At 38.3% G+C, this 17,791-nt stretch overlaps 1 protein-coding gene and 1 long non-coding RNA gene across 2 annotated transcripts in view; one reads left to right on the forward strand and one right to left on the reverse strand.

Annotated features, from left to right (window-relative positions):
- Positions 1–2,780, forward strand: part of CPPED1 (calcineurin like phosphoesterase domain containing 1) — a 39,941-nt gene extending 37,161 nt beyond the window's left edge. Inside the window, 1 exon segment of the mRNA XM_069030315.1 lies at positions 1,510–2,780. Within this exon segment, the coding sequence (XP_068886416.1) occupies positions 1,510–1,742 (233 nt within the window). The 3' untranslated portion in view covers positions 1,743–2,780.
- LOC138118941 (uncharacterized) lies at positions 2,611–17,622 on the reverse strand. Its single transcript, XR_011155337.1, has 3 exons — positions 17,511–17,622; positions 14,861–14,991; positions 2,611–2,868 (listed from the first exon to the last, which is right to left on the reverse strand). It is a non-coding gene; the product is annotated as an uncharacterized lncRNA (long non-coding RNA).
- Positions 17,623–17,791: the final 169 nt, after the last annotated feature.

Below are 17,791 nucleotides of genomic sequence, written 5' to 3' on the forward strand. Positions count from 1 at the left end.
AGTAGCATTAGATGCAGCTTCAGGAAGCTGTAGGAGTCTGGACCAAAGGTCCAAGGACCTTAGACTAAGCACGCCAAAACATAATCCCAAAACCTGTTTGTAAAATTAGCTATTTAAACTAACTCCACATTTTCATTCAAAATAAAACATGTACTAGCTTAAATTAGCAAGAAAACGGATGAATATTTTTTTACCAAACTCTGAATGCTGTTCACTGTGGTGCTCAGATGTACCTGTGGGCAGAGCATGGAAAGGCAAAATGGCAAAGGAGGCTGGAATAAGCTGGGAATGAAAAGCTTTGTCTAGGGCAGAACGTTCTCTCTTGGAGAGGAAGCTGCATTCTGAAGTCTCTTGTGAGGGGCTTTGCATACTTTGACAGGAAAGAAAGTACTAAACAACAAAATTACTCTTTTTTTTTTACTCAGACTCAAGATTTCATTATTTTGTAGTAATAGAAATATTTTATTAAAATTTATAAAATATGGGGAGGGGAAAGTAATCTATTTGGCAGCATGAATTTGACTTGTAAAGACAATCAAAAAGGCCATTCAGAGTAACAAATACAGCTTCTACCCGTTTGTTTATGCTTGCAAGACAGGAGAAACAAAAAGTGGAAATTACGGGTTTGGAGGTGAGGATGACACAATTAATTTGATTTCAAATTGTATCAAAATTCCTGTAAAAATTCCATATTTTTTTACTCCAATAAAGTCCAAAATATAAGTAATCTATTTTTTTTTTTAAGAAAATCAAACAGAACAGCCTTAAGTCATTAAAAATAGAGGGAATCAGAGTCAACCTGCCTTGTTTGTCACCATAGCAGATAAATGTTAATTCATGTCATTCCAAGCCTGACTCTTGCAGGTGTGAACCTTTCCTTTCCTGGCTGCTCCTCCTTCTTTCCCTCTTCAAAACTCACAACTTCTTTTGCTTTATTAGATTTCTTTGATGTACCTGGCTCTGTTCTCTCTGTGATACCCTCAATGTCTTGTGAAATGATTACAACTTACCTTCTCATGTACATCTTTTATTTGTTTGTCTTGCCCTTTCTATTTTTTTAAGGTCACTGGCCTTGGTGTACAGTTTAAGCTCTCCTTAGTAAATTTTCTTCATGCTAATTGACAAATACAGCTCTACTCTCTTTGCCTTTCAACCTGTGTTTCAGTACCATCATTTCCTAGGCAGGTATCTAATTTTAATCAGCTACCTCTGGACTGTTCCTTCTTTCTGGGCAAAGGAGTGGGGAGACAGCAAACACACCTTTTAGTGGGCATAAAAACTCAGAGTCCAGTAACCCTAAACACAGCTGGTGGAGCACAATAAAGTTTGGTTAATTACTAGTATTAGAATTATTTGCTACTCTTTACTAATTATTTATTTAAAATGCAAGTTTGTGTGAATGGTGTAGTTGTAATTTTATGCTTGAAGAGCCATTAAAGAATGAGGGTAAATGTGGCACCTGTAAGGTGCTAACTAAATACATACTCTGACTTTTTTTTTTTTAAACAGGCATTAGAGCTGTATTTTCTGGACATTACCACAGGAATGCTGGAGGATCCTACAAAGGCCTGGAAATGGTGGTGTCATCAGCTATAGGATGTCAGCTGGGACAGGATACACACGGGCTTCGAGTGGTGGTTGTGACAGAGGAGAAGGTGGTGCACAGATACTACAGCTTAACTGAACTGGGTAGCCATGGCTTAGAGAAGGAGCTGCTGGATGTGCTTGCTAAGCAAAAGTAGGCTGTGTCAAAAGATGTTTTTCCATATTAGATAAATATAAACAGTTTCATAAAGTTTCCCCAAGCAGAACTACAGATTTCTGACTGCAGTGTCCCAGAACAGCTCCCAGTTTGTTATCATCCTAAATAACAAGGAAGTTGTTGACATGTTTTTCTTTTTGAAAATGAGACCTATGAGGAAGGTCCTATGGGAGAAGAGCAGAGCTAATATGGTAATGTGTCATTGAAAAGTGCAGTTCTGAGAATTTTCACTTTGCTCCTAGATAATACTTTCTTATTACAGAGAAACTGGTGTCTGCATAACCCTTTAACTTGAGAAGGTATTTCAAAATCAATAAATTTAGTAATTTCTGTTACCTTCTGGACAATATGAATGGGGCACATTTTTTCAGAAAAAAATCTCAAAACATTTGAAATCAGCAGACTCCTGCTGACTTTTAGCAACTTTTGCATCATATCCTGTTACCTTGGTGTCATATTTTATCCCATTCCCCACACTTTATTTTCTTAGCTCTTCAGAGCCAGGAGCAATAGGACAGCAGACACGTTCTGGTTTGCAGTCACAGCTTGGGTTTCTGTTATATCTGTTATAAAGTTTTATATAATGTTATATAGTTTTATAGTTTCCATAATATAGTTTTATATAATGAAAAGTCTGTAAATGAGGCTGATATAAATGTCACTGACAAACTAAAGGTGAAACAACTATTTTAGTTTTGAAATTTCACTACCATTCATATATCCTGGCTCTAGCTATGGAAGTTGGAATAATTGCATGGGCAGAATATTCTGTACAGAATACTGTAATCAGAAGTCACTTCATTGATTCCTAGACAAGGAGAGAGCTTTGATTTCCAAATGCAATGTAGAGTGCCTTACTGTAATATACGGAATATTGAAAACCCTAAAACGTATGTTTTCTTCACTGCAACAAGTCTTTAAAAACAAATTCATAAATTTGTTTATGTGCTGCAATCCACTTTTTTTTTTGCAAGTGTATCTAATTTGTTGAAAATAAAGTCTTCATGTAATTAAGTCATACCTGTTGGGTTTTTAAGTCTGTAGTTGAACACATTACAATCCATGCCATTGGTTATCTGGAATTGGAGCTGGTGCAGCCTTGGCACCTGAGGAGGGAGGAACACAGTGAGTATCATTAATGCCTCCTATCATGTTTTATGTATGTATTCACATACAATAGTGTTCCCTAGAGGGTATTACAGGTATTTAAATATGGTGAGAGGTATGAAATGCTGTGCTGAAGAGTCAGTTTAATTACATTTTAGTCACAGTAGTTTATCAAGGAGGCTCCTTCAAGCCTGATTTGTGGAACTGCTGAGACTCTAAAATCACCTCTGCAGCATTGCCTTGCAGCAGTGAAGTGGCTGTACCTGCAGCTGGACAGGGCTACCTGGGGACTGCAGCCCCATGGCAGCAGCTTGAGCAGAGGTAATGTTGGATTCAGAGAGAAAGGAAATTATTTTGCTTTCATTCTCCACCTGCCTTTGTTTACTTGAATGTTTTCAGTCTCACTTTCTGTAGAATGTGGAAAATGAGAGAACTTTTTCACAGTCTCATACATACCAGTCATATAATACAGTCATGGGAAGGATATTTAACTGTAGTATGTGGCTGGACATTACTGTATGTAGTAAAAAGTTACAAAAATAAGCTGGGAATGTGGGTTTTTACCAGCATAAATGACAAATTGTGTTTCCTCACTTTTCTTAGTGCAATTAGCTAATTTAGAATTAATACTGATGCCTTAACTAATTTGAAATGGCAGAGGTCCGTGCTGTCACTGTGCCTCATCTTGTTTATGTCAAGAAAAATAAAATATGTTAAGTTATGAAACAATTCACTCATGGAGACCTTATTTAAACTATAATTTAAAACAACATCTTTTGATGTTGAGGACATTGTTTTGGTACGTCCAGCAGGGCTGGTAACTGTGACTCTCTGTCAGTGTCAGTATCTGACTGCCTTTAAAGCAAGATGTCACTGACAGTTCAAAGTGCTGATGAAACAAGAGAGCAAGGAAGTCCTCGTGTTGCTGTGGGCTCGAGAGGCTGGGCAGAGATTAAAAAACATCAAGTGACCACAGTTCCTTTTGGTTTCTCTTAGGCTGGTAAAAGGATGAGATGAACCTTGATGGCTCTTATTAAATGTGGAACACATTAGAACACCAGAGAAACCTGTGAAAGTAACCTAATACTACATAATAAAGTACAGTCTGAGGTGGAGACCTATGAACATGAGGAAATGACTGAAAACTAAGTCCTTGAGAGAAATCCTGGTTTTCCAGCTTCACTTTAAGCAACAAATTTAAGAACACACTATTTCTGAACCTTTCCAAAAAGTCATTAAGACATAAGTACACTTTGTTTGCCTAATGCTCTCCTTTAGTGCATTTGGGCCCAGCATCTCCTCTTGCAGGTTTTAATAGAGGTAATATTTTTATAGGGCTACAGTATTCAGCTCCTGGAGATTACACACAGAAACTAAACACTTGATGTCTTGTTAGAACTTAATCACATTTTACACTGGCAGAAGTGAAGTTTCCCCTGCCACCCCTATTTGCAGACAGTCTGTGCCGTGGTCACTGCCCAATGATTCCCTTCTTACCTCAGCTCAGCAACTTGGTTTCTAATGTCTGGTTTTTCCAGACGTTATCCTCAGATAGCTGGGTTTATTCTCCTATGAGGCAAATAATTGAAGACACATCTATCGTAAGCAAATCAAACAGCAGCAGTAAAACCTAAACATTTCACTGCTTAGAAGGGCTCAGCTGCCCCTGTGTGTCACAGCACAAGTGTGTGTGTGTCACTGCAGGCTCACACTCATTGTGTCACTGTGCTTAATGCTGGGAAAAGGCTGCTTCTCTTCATGCCCTTCCTGAGCCTTTCTGTGCAGACTCCAGCTGAACACAGCAATATCCTTTAAAGCAAGGGCAACCTTCACACAGTAGTTCCCAGTGTGCCTGCCAAGCAAACCCTGGCATTACCTGACACCTCAGGATACCCAGTCACCAGGGAGAAAAGCTGACTGGCATCAGAGAATTGTAAAGAGGGAATTTCCACTTCACTAGCATTCTGCAGTTTCTGGGAATGTCTCGTCCTGCCCTCTGCTGACATCACATCCCTGGCACATATGGAAGTGCAAAGCCAGGTGGTTTAGGCTGCAGGCGCTGTGCTCTTGGACTTCATTGGAAAGTGGTACATACAAAACATACCATAGAGAAAAAGCATTAGACCAGAATATTAAATTAGCTTCCAGTCTAAATGAAATACAACTGTGCAGCAGCAGATACAGAAGCGGGGGGGGGGGGGGGGGGGGGGGGGTCCCCAGAAAACCCCCACAGAACTAAGGCAACACAGACAAATCAAAAGCATTTCAAGCAATACAGAAATACCCAGCACTTCTCGTCAGAAAAAAAACCCTAAAAAACTCCATAGGCAAAAACCACAACCCACAACTCAGCCATTACTTTTTTTTAATTGACATTTTCATTTGTTTCTCTAGAAGTAATTTCCTCCATTAGCACTTTGCCAATTCAGATAGTTTACTACGTTTCTACTAATAAACACCTTTTCTTTTCCTCTAGGAGACCCATTAAGGCCTTATCCTATTTAAATTTATAATGTTGTTATGTCACTTTTGGGCAGCCAGAAATTGAAACATCTATCTTCTAAATATATCCTTATCTTTTTCAAACATTGCTTAGAAAAGTATAGCATTGTTAGAAAATACCATTTGGCCTTTTAAATTAACTGGTAATGGCATTATCTGTATTCAAGTCTTTCTCACATTTTTCCATATAAAAAAGACACAGCAATACAGAAAGGTAGCTCATACTGCTCTAACAAACCAAGATCCACAGCCCTACACAGGGTAGCCTGCCTGTCCAGGGATTTCCTGAATAATGGGTCAGCAGCACTCCAGGTAGGACACCAGTGACTGTATTTGGATACATGTGAGACGAAGATAAAATTACCTCAGCAGAATGTGGTTCTTGCAGTACCCTGCAAGCACTGAAGCCTGGAAGCTGCTAGCAGAACACAGCACAAAGATAATGAATCTTCTGCCGCTTTTTTACAAAGCCTGAGCTGAACTTAGTCTTACCCTTTTATTAATTCTAAGTCTTGCTCTGTCTCAGCCAATGAGGAGAAGGTAGGGCCACCTTACTTTGCTTCAGCTGTATAAAAGCTGCTTTCCTACTATGCACAACCAGAGACTGCAGTTGGAGACAGGTAACTCCAGCAGGGGATTCATTCTTGTCCTGCAACTGATGCAGAAGCCAGAGGGACTGTGATAATCCATGGAATTCCTTTATCAAGATTCCTAAGGTAACTCAGTGCAGTTAGCTTGGAGCAGAAGGCAAGAGGTCAGGGCCTGAGCTGTCACCCCAGGAAATCAGAACATGAAGATATGGGTGAGAAATGAAGCAGAAGTGGGAAACAACCCATCAGGTGCTACTGACTCCCCTCCTTGGCTGAAGCTGGCACCATCCTCTCCTGACACTCTAGGAGAAGGGAACACTCCTGCAGACTATTTACTCCTCTGCCTATGCTGGTTACTCACAGCAACTCAACATCAATACTGTTACCAAAACATAAACACCAACTGTGTTTAATATTGTTAATGTTATGAACTTACGTGCACCACAGAGGAAGATTCCCCAGCTGCCCTGGTGGTCACCATATTCACACCAGGCAGAGGATCCTTCAGAGTTCCCATGGTACCTTTTTCAGTGTGCATATATTCCAGTAAAAAGGTCTGGCTGATTCACATCATTCCTGCTCTGGCTCACAAGGTAACAGCTATGACCTTCTACAAAGCTCTTCCCAACCTATTCAATTGTTGGAGCAATTGGAGATACAACTGGAGAGAAGTGATGTAGCACATGAGCTTTGTAGAGCAGTATTATTGCCTCCACCTCACCCCCAGTCCTTCATTTTGGGGATATTTAGAATGTTATTTGTCATATTTAGGAATATGATGGCTGTAAAATACTGTAATATCATTAATTCAAATTTATTTCATTTTACCACAGTCCTATAGAGAAGGTGAAGTGTTTATTACCAAAAATAAACTCCAGCAATAACTGGGATTGCTGTACTCATTCAGTGCATTTCAGAATATTTTCTTGAGACTGCAGATTATTACATTGTCCTTTAAGAGGTTCTACAATACAGTACCATCAAAAACAGGACTAAAGAAGAGGATCTATCATTCATGAAAAACACTGGGTTTTATCAGTGCACTGCCTCAACACAGTAATGATTACAGTTTCAATCACTTTTCCAAGAAAGCAAGGTAAAAGAGAAAGAGAGAAATACCAGAGCATTCTGTGTGTTCACTGTGACCCAATTTGAGAGCTCAGACGAATTATTGTTCAGAGAACAGCATTCCTTTTTACTGTGCAGCAACTTAACCAAGACAATAAATTCATGCATATTTAAAATTAATTTGATTTTAAAACATAGATGCTGCCAGTCTTCCCACTCAAAGGACTTTTCGTATTCCCTTTATTTGGTGCGCAGCCATGACAGAATAACTGTAAATAAATATTTTGTAAAGTCTATTTCTGAGCCTTGTTTTCCGTAGAATTTTGTTTGCTGTGGGTACAAGAGGAGATAGTATTTTATATGTGGGTCATTCAAAATTAATTCTACATTTTACAGCCTGCACTTTTTATATAAATTAGTTTTTTAGTAAAATCAGAGTTTAAGAAAAACCAGTTGGACAAAAATAGAGAAACATGGATACATATCAAGGGGCGAGTCTAAACAATCCAAAGAGCAATGGGACTATGTTAAAATTCACCTTGCAATGAGCTTTTTACTGAAAGGACTTGTACAAATTTATCTGTTTCACTCTTTTTCTTATCTGTGCACCGGGCCATGTAGAAGTTTCCTATTTTTCTTCTAGAAAAGCTGCTCAGAGATTATTTCTAGGCCCTCTATTATCAATGCAGATATCTAACGCCTCTCCTTATCCTAAGAAACAATGCAATCCTCATTTATTTCTCATTAAAGATGCATTGTAACACTAATCAGCTAAAGGTATTTTACTTGAAGCTTCTGAAGTTTATTTTTAAGTCTTCAACATGTTAATTGCTTTGCTTTGCCCTTGGGTTCCCAGAAATTAAATACAAACATGAAACTTCCTGTGGAAGTAAAGTAAAACCCATGAAATTTCTGTATTCTTACACAACACTGCAGCAGTGAAAATTTAAGCATGTACATTTATTGCTTACTATTTCCACTTGCTTCCCTCTTCCTTACTCCCCCCCCCCCCCTTCTTTCTTTAAAGCAGCAAAGTAAATAATCGGTCACCTTGTTGATTTCAATTATTAGTTGCAACTGCTGAACTTCAGGACATTTCCTACTTCCTTTTGAGTGTGCTTCTACTTCCACCTCTCCTCCTATATTGCACACCCTGGGAAGAAAATCCAGTTGCACAGACCATAAGTGCCAGAGAGGTGCCTGCCCTGGTTAGGACAGTCTAGCTAATCAAGGTCTCGGAGCCTTGAACAGAAATCTGCAGTAATGTATAATTGTTGTCCAGTTCAGTGCAGAGAAGGGCATTAAGTTACTCAAGTTTCTTTTTATTTCCTTACACACATTCATTAGTAAAAGTCTTGATGTTGTTTTATGATTTGCAAATGTAGAAAGGGTATTTGTTAAAGAATTCAATTATGTGACCTCTCTGATGTATCTGAAGGCAAACTATCCCTGAATGAACTTGCTGCTATTCCCAAGTTTCAGGTAACGAACACTGGCACTACAGACTCTGGGATCTGTCACCCAGGAGCATTATTTCAGTGCTTCCCACAATGGTAGAAGGCAAAAGCCACTTAACTTTGGGACAGTGAGAAATCTCTCAGTTTCAGGAAGACCTGCTGATTAGCATTACCAGTTTTAATTAAATCTGGTGTAGCTCATGCCCTTGGGGACTGAAATGTAGTGAAGATATTGTTTTGAAATTAGGACACAGCCTGCAGAGGCTGAACAGAAAAACTGTAGTTGGCTGTAAACCAGGCAACATAGTTAAGACACAGAGATCTGACAGAGACTCAGACTCCAGCTCTATTAATTAAATCTCCCTTAACCACGGCCACAGAAGTTGACCTCTTGATTTTTAAGTAAAGTTCAAGCCAGTACTGGAATTAGTTGGGTCCTTAAGCATGAGAAACTGTTCAACCCAAGCATTTCTTTGCAGTAAAATTGTCTATTTACACTGGAAAGATCCCCATTTCTCCTGGGGAGATAATCCTTTCATTACTACTGATGACTTCTCTCATTCTTCTCTGGCTGTTGTCACTCTCTGTCTCAAAGATGAGCAAACCCAGAGCTTCAGGCACACATTCAGTGCATGCCTTCATCTACCAGGTACACTGTAAATTTTTACTGATCTTCCCACTCAGCTCACTTGTGGTTTCTTACCATTCCAACTGCCACTACACAAAGGATATATAATTATTTCTCCCATGAACTCTGAATGAATGACATCTTAAGTAAGGTCTGCTAATGAGACAGAGATCAAACTGATGCTTGACGGAAACACTCAGAATTTTTCAGCACAATATTAAAAAATCCAGTTCATAGTTCACTCTCAGTAGTGGCATTAGTACTTCCAACACACCACAGACTAGCTGGTGAATATTATGCCTATTACAAACTAATAAACATACGTAAAGGGAATGATTTGGCAAGTCTGATCAATTTTTCATTTAATATATTTTAAGATAAATATATCACTTCTTACCCTGAAAAATATAGACTATAACTAGGACTGTATCCTGATAGTTCTGGAAGTGTTATTAAGTATACAAATTCTTAACGTAATACCTAATTAATAAGGTTTATTTCTTACCTTCTGAACTTACAGCCTTGTGGGCTGAGAGAAAAGTTTGCAATTTTCAAGTTCTTTATATACATGAAACAAGTAGAACATGAATTGCTGCAACATACTTATATTGTGTAAGTATATAATATCTTATGTACCTGTTTCTGGGGTGTCTCAATAGAGCTTTATAGCTTTCTTCTCAGATATTTCTCTCTTTTCCTTCTTTAAATCAATGCTAGAAATACTCCATTGCAAGAAGTTTCTATACTAGTGCAAGAAAGAATGTATTTGTAGAAGTTACTCTAAACATTTAAGCAAAATATTTCCAAATGCTATTAATAAAAAAAAATCCAAAACTTGAGGGTTTTTAATTATTATGTTGAATGCATGGATGAATGCAATTACATCTTTATGATTCTGCACTGACCCATCTGCCCATCTGGGGCTGTAGACATGAGCCATCTTCTCTAGGAAAATACTGCAGTGGCCTGGTACAAGGCCATAGGGAAGAGTTCACCTAAACAAATTGTAACTACTCATTTTCTTAAAAACATCAGTGTTTGCCAGGTTGAGGTGAAAAATGGCTTTATTGTGAAATCTCTCAGTTAACAACATCAGTCAAGCTAAAACCAAACAACTTAGAAACTGCATTCCTCAACACAATAAAACCCTTGCAAATATAGAGCACATCCATCAGTACCATTTATTTCCCAGCTGGGGAACTCACAGTACCTTTTCTTCAACATTTATGCTCATCTTTGACTCATTACTTTAATACTACCAGAAAACTAAATTATATCCAGTATTTTCACTGCAGAAACGGGGCTTCCAACTGTGCATAGGGTTTTGATGGGGTGAGACACTGAAGCATCACGGAGAGAACAGGGTAAGCTGGTAAGGAAATTGTCCAGCTAGCTCTCCACATTCAGAGGCTAAACAAAGAAGCAGGAAGAAAAAAGGATAAACAGGTAGATTTTATTCCTGAAACAGAACTTTCCTTGACTGAACTCTGCCTGAAAACTGGTACCATGACAGCAAATAATGTACTACTGAATATGTGCATTGCACCTTTTTATCACCTCAGCCCTGAGCAGGTAATATTTCAGTGCTGAGTTCTGAACAAGACATGTGACTAATGCATTTTAATGCATTAAAAGTCTTGATAAAAATAACTATTTAGCAAAGAAAGCTTTTTAGTTAAAAAAGCCTTATGTGTTTGAATAGTCTTACAGCGTTTGCAAAGTAGAACCAAATTTAACTCAAATTAAGAATCTAAAAGCCTTCAGAAACCTTATTCAAAAACATTTTGATGTGCTGGAATTGTTAGCCCCTTTCTAGGTGACATCAAAGGAGAAGGAAATTAAAATCTTCATAATCCTCCAAAATACCCTAATTTCATTACTTTACCTGGTATCAAACTATTTGGAAGGGCTGTATTCAGAAATGTCAGCCTGTCATCATCTCTGCTCCTGGACATTACATTTCACTAAGCACATTGTAAAAGTAGCAAAGGTACTGGGAAATTTATTACCTAATATTTAGCCTCAACCAAAACATATGGAAGTAATTGTATTTCCTTACCCTGCTTCTGAATTAGAACTTTACTACTTTGAACTAAGGCAAATCAAATGCTAGGAACATATTTATGTACATAGGTCTAATTAGTGAATTAAACTGTTGAACTGTTGAACTGTCTTTAAAAGCTCTGGTGCTTACTCTGAAGGAATTAGAGCAAGAGGGAACTAACTAGTCAGCATTTCAAATCCTCTGAAGTGCTGGTGTGTTTTTCATTAAAGACCACTGAAAACAGAATCTACATAGGGTTTGATATAAAGGCATAAATTTGAAGTTTATATTTTGTTACAAAGTGTCTTTGAATGCTGAACAAGTTTGGAAATTTCTGATTAGCTGTCAATGATCTTATGCTCAGAAAATGCATAATTAGAACTCCCCCTCATCTCTACACATAACTGCACGGGTGTTAACAAAGAGAAACTCCCAGTGAGGGATGCTTCCAACTGCAGTTGCACTCATGCCTTTGACTTCACTCTCAGTAGCAGGTTTTCCACTTTCTGCTGGATGATGCTGTTTAAGGGAAACTGGGAGAAAGCAAGCAAAATACTGCTTTGAGATACCAGAAACACTACAGATCCCCTACTGCCTTCTGCTGAAAACAAAGATGATCTGTTGGGGTAACAGGCTGAACTCCTGACAGGCAAAGGAGTCCCTGCCCCTGAAAGAGCTCCAGAGCTGAACACAGTTGATAAAGCACATTGATCAGATTGTTAAGCGTGAGGCTGATCAGTGGTCCTGATGGCACTTCCAGCTGCACAGAGCACTCTCTGTCCAAAGAGCAGTGGAGATTTCTTTTGAAAATGTGTGCACATGGAGGGAGGAAACATAAGAAAAAGGCCTTTTCATATCTGTTTTCAACACATGCACTTTTTTAACCATACCAGAGTGTGCTTTAAGGCACAGCCAGCCTCTTCAACATTGTCATCCAGCCCAACACACCCCAGGGACACCTCGCTCAGCTACCATGATCTTTGCAGACAGGCCCAGCTGGAAGCCTTCACACTATTATTGATTAAACTTGTCACTGAGCTACAAATTGTAAAAATCTTTATGAAGCTCTTTTTAACGTTTGTCTCAAGAAACGTAGATCTGATAATTCACCTCTAGCAGACAGCAGTTTTCAGTCAACATTTCCTTTCCTTCCATTCCAGGTGGTATAACACAACAAAAAAATCTGGATGATTGAGTGAGTTGAAAAAAAAATAAAGCATTTGTTCAAAAGACTGAAACCCACAGTCAAAATGAGGCACAGATTTTAAAAGCAGCAGGAAGCATTGAGATTTCTATGTTACAGAGTACATCTCAGTCATACAAGAGGAATTGTACAAGCTTTGTTCCACCATTGTGGTGAAAAATAGGTTTTCTTAAATAGAATGGAAGAATTTTCAGCCTGACATTTATTTCTGTGCCAATAGGAAATGCACTCTCAGTCTCCCCAAATTCCATCCCTCTGAGGGCTGAAGAGAGAAAATAGAGCAGCACCTCTGGAGGACAGTGTGTATGTGTGGTTTCAGAAAGGACAGCAGAACCATTTGGCTGGTCCAGAACATTTACAGTAAATGTTTTTCAAGCTCTGTGTCTGTTGCAGTATTTCTCAAACACACAGACCACCCTCACTTTTAGTCCTCTACATCAGTTACCTAGTAGCAGATTTAGGGATGACCAGTGGTAGAAGATAGTTGCCTGTCTTAGGGAGAAGGAAATTTCCCAGGTATTTTTACAATGATTTTTAAAAATTTCTGTGACAAATGCTTGATTTTCTTCATGCTGCCCCAGTCAATAACTGGGTTTTCAAAGTCAGCTACGCACCAGCCATCCCTCCTTGTCTCTGTGATTCCATCCTATTTGAGTTCTTCAGTCAAAGCAGGGAAAAATCCTGGCAAACAATGAGGATGTTATGGAAGACTGAGATACTGAACTACCAATCCTGACACAGCTGCCAGCCTGAGCCAGGCTTGGAAAGCTCTGGCAGCCTTACTGCTCCACTGAAAGGACCAGGAGAGCTGCACAGGGTCAGAATGGTGTCTTTAAGATGGTCAGGAACTGCAATAACCACGTTGTGCTCTGGAGCAAAGGAACAGAATCGAAGTGAATAACTTCAAGTTATTTTGTCTGCTGATTACAGTTACTTAAGTCCTACAATGTAGTATCTGCAGTTACTTAAGATTGCTTATTTTTACTTTGCAAGGAGAGAAGAAAACAGATCTGCATATGAAAGGTGACACTTCTGAAAGCAAATTCTGGCTTAGAGACTTAAATGTTTCAAAAATATTTATACATTTCTGCTTTCAAATGCCCAGGTTTAGACACTGAGGTTTTCATTTGAATAGAGACTGACCTGTAGTATCACTGAGTTCACTGAGAATTACAGGCCAAGAACTCAGGGAAAAGTAATTTTGACAACCATCCATTAGGATGAACCTAAGCATTGCCCTCCAAATAGCTTTCTCCTTTGTATATACAAGAGCTGTCAATATATAGGGCTAGCAGAACTGAATATTGCAAAAAAGAAGCAGCCTAAGGCGTGCAATCAGAAACACTAATCTGGAACTCCACTTCTAATCCAACTTAAAGAGTGCTTATGATCATAACTAAATTACAGAATTACTGGGACTTTTTACTACTTTGGATTCTGGAAAAATGAGGCTAGAATAATATTTCAGGGCCCTGTTTTGATATTATCTCACTGATTTGCACTATTCTTAATTTTGACTAATGCCAATTTCTCTTGGCTTTTTGAACATTAAAATTAAAATGGGTTACTCTCTTTGTCATAAAGATTATATGAAACATAGATTAAGGCAGCCAAATTAACTTGCTTCAGACACACTGATAAATTTGTTAGATTCTTCCTGCATATGCCAGATCATCATCTGACTAATTATGCTTCTACAATGTGCCTCATTGACTGTGATACCTCTTTCATGATGATCAATTAACACTTTTCTCTTTTTTAAAATGCAAAGGAAATGTGTGTTATTTTTAGAGTCAGTTCAAGTTTTCAACCCAGCCGTGATTGCAAATACAGTAAGCAAGAGCATAATACTATATATGAAAGTTTCTATGCAATACATTAAATCCTGGTATCCTGTGGAGACATAATCACATTAGAGCTCTAAGCCCATGTAATACTTCTACTTCTTGATATGCTGGAAAAAAGAAGAAACCTTAGATCATTGAAATAATTTAATATTCATATACCACCTTTAGAGCTATGTCATGTGGCAGCTGGTTATACTGTCTTTCATATTGCTGTTGGGTAGCATATTCATATGCATGCAAGTCTCAAATAAGTAGAGCCACTTCAGTTTGCTTAATTTCAATAGAAAGAAACAAAAATAAATCCTAAGACTTTCAGGCTCCAAGATGCACACTCCAGTGCAGGATAAGTGATCCTAAAACTTTGATTCCAGACTCACCTACTCTGTGACAAGTCCTTCTGTAAGCAAGGATTGTAATGGACATCAACTCACAAGGGAAGGGTTTAGCAAAGCCCATCAGCAAGTTAAGCAGAAGTGCCCAAGACAGTGTCTTTCATGGTCAAGGAGTAATAAAGCAGATGAATGACAATAATGTGCTTTGTTAAAGAGCTGATGGCCTGAGAATACCCTGAGAAGGTTAAATGAACCAAGGAATGAAAGTCAGCACAACTTACCACAGCTGTTGGGAACTATATCCAGGAGCATGGCCTACCTGTGTTCTCTCTGGGCCTCCGTGAACTGCTCTGCCATAGCAATGAGTTCTCATACATCAGTGTGCAAGTACAGAAGTGTTCTGGAGGCAACAAAAATTCCTGCAATATCCCTACTTGTGCATACTGTTGTCTGCAAAGATACAACAAACATGATTTCACTTTGTTTCATACATACAGATACGTCATACACACAGACACTCTTGTTAATATATCAGCCATTGAAACAGAGAAAATTTTATTTTGAAAGAGACCTCTGGATGTCATTTACCCAAGACCCAGCTCAGAGCATGCACTTAAGCTGAAATAAACACATAACCTCTTCTTCCCTTGACACTCAGCATAAAATATTTATGAAAAATAAAATCTTACTTTGGCACCCTCTAATTGCAGTTCCACTCACTGTTCCATTTTTATTAAATACAATGATATTAGAAGTTCAGTGACCTGGTTTCACACTCTGGGTAGCCATGTTATTTTGCAGACATTTTCTTGCTGGTCTTTAAGTTGGCAAACTGGAACACAATGTCCCACAAACAACAGAAGTCCCGACATCTACAACTACCTGGAATTTTACTCCAAAAATTCCATTCCACTTGAAACAGATCTTGAAGTCCTTTGTAGCAAATGAGGACAAGGTTATTTTGTAAGAATCTACCTGTTAGAAAGTTATTTTTATTCATATCATTAAAACTCGTCTTTCTTATTTGTTCAAAGAGAATGCCAATCTGATCTACTGATCACAGCTTTTGAATATCCATGGTTTTAAACTTCTAGAATGCATGAATCCATGGATTTTAAAAAGAGATGTATTTTATCTTCTGAAAGCCTTATATTACAGACAAACAAAATTTGTCTGCTAATTCTTTTTGTCAAGACAAGGGGAAAAGTAATTTATATATATTAAGTTCCTACAGCTAGAACCACACTCTGCTGAGAGTACACCTTACGCCAACCTTAAGAAATTCTGACTTGCTTTCTTCTCTAATAAATTTTGCAGGAACAAAAAACACACATGCAGAAAGATAAATGAAAGAGCTCTGGGGGTCTTTTTTCTTAATTATTTGTCTGCTTCATGTAATCTACAAAGTCCCATGTAGGGTACTGCTAAAACTCCCTAACACCAACCAGAATTTTAATTTTTACACCACCTGGACAACACAACAGTCTGAAAACAGGGAGATGTCGCATTAGTGCTGACCTTTGAAAATCAGTTCACTACAAATGGGTGACTGTAGAATCCATATCCTTTGGTAGGCATCTCCCAGAAACAGCAATATCAGTACTGGCAGTTTTTGAAATCTGTAGCAAATCTCTCAGTTCTTGCTCCATTTGTCACATATAAATTTCAGCTAACATCAGAAATATCTCAGTTATGATATATTAATTACTCTTTCCTCATTGCTCTGTCCTGGATTTCACTAGATTTCTTTTTAAGTTAGTGCCCTTGCCACAGGCAGTGCACATCCAGCACCATTATAAAATTATTACAAGCCAAGGACTTCTGTCTAAAGGCTTTTATCACCTTAAGACCACAAGCTGCAGGGAGCAACTGTCAAAATTACGTTTAATAATTTACAGTACACCAGACTCTGATGACCATATGATAATTAATGCTAAATCTGATTTCACCTGCACTAGTGTGCTTATCAACGTGCTATATCTGTCTCCATGCTTTCTGGAGATAGAAAGTACTTTTTTTAAGATTATATTGGGCTAATGCTGGATTTCTTTTTCACTCCTCAATAATTCTCTTTCAACAATAGAAATAATAAATAATATCTGGAATACATAGGCATTACAAGTTTGCAAGGCTATCTTAAGAAATAGATTGGAAGAAGGATTGTCTATACAAATTTTATGGACCTTCATTGAATGTTTCCATATTTCATCCATGCATGACTTCAGATACTTTCTCAAATACAAAGAACACTGTGTATAAATGGATGCAAAAACATTATTTGTGTTAGGGCAGGAGCTATCAAATCTGGAGGGAATTCTTTAAGGAGGCTGCCCTGGAAGGAGCTATTTGAAAATGCAGCATTTGGGAAGGCATCAAATCAACAATTGTCAAAGCAATAAGATTCCACATAGGGCACCAGCCAAAAAATATCCCTTGCCAGTTATAATATTACTTTATTCACAGTCCTGCTCTTCATTGGCATAATATAATAAATATGCAAATTTAGTAGTTGTTAATGACATCAGTTATTTCCCACTTTTGCTTTAAAACCCAGTGGGAAAGAGTTACTGCTATATATGTATCTGTTGTTTAGCAGGCACATAAGACCCACCAGAAGATTACAAATATTCTGATTTTCCTGATTTCTTCATCTGGTTATGATTTTTTTTCCTTAAAATGAGTACCAGACCAGTGTCATGGGGCTCTTAACACAAGCACAGCAACAGCAGCAAAAATCAGGATCTACTTCTCTTCTGCAAGACTCCCTGAGGAACTATATCTGATGACTCAGACACTTTACTACTTGTTTATAGTGTTTGTATGCACAGAGCTGTGGGAAATGATAAAAGCTGGTACCTGCGGGTAAAGGAATAAGAAAATAGAAAGATGGCTGATCAAAGCAAATGTTTCTGCCTGCCTGATTATAAAAGGAAAAGAAATGAAAAAAGCCAAAATTCTAGGTCACTTACAGCAATACTTATCAAGAGTGACTGGCTGGATGTTCATCGAATGGCAAAGCAGTCTGCACAAAGATTGGGCACAAGGCTGTATCACCTTTCACACATATGCTCCTAGGGCAGATCCTGTTCCCCCATCTGCAGCAGCCATGATGTGTCATCAACCTAACAGATGCAGCTGGTCCCTTTCCACCCCAGAGGAGAAAAAGGTCAACAGGCAGCTTGCAGGTAACACAAAGATACCAATGGAAAGCTTCTCTCCCTACCCTTGCACCGAGGCAGAGCTTGTGTAG

Source organism: Aphelocoma coerulescens, chromosome 14, assembly GCF_041296385.1.
Source record: "Aphelocoma coerulescens isolate FSJ_1873_10779 chromosome 14, UR_Acoe_1.0, whole genome shotgun sequence".
NCBI lineage: Eukaryota > Metazoa > Chordata > Aves > Passeriformes > Corvidae > Aphelocoma > Aphelocoma coerulescens.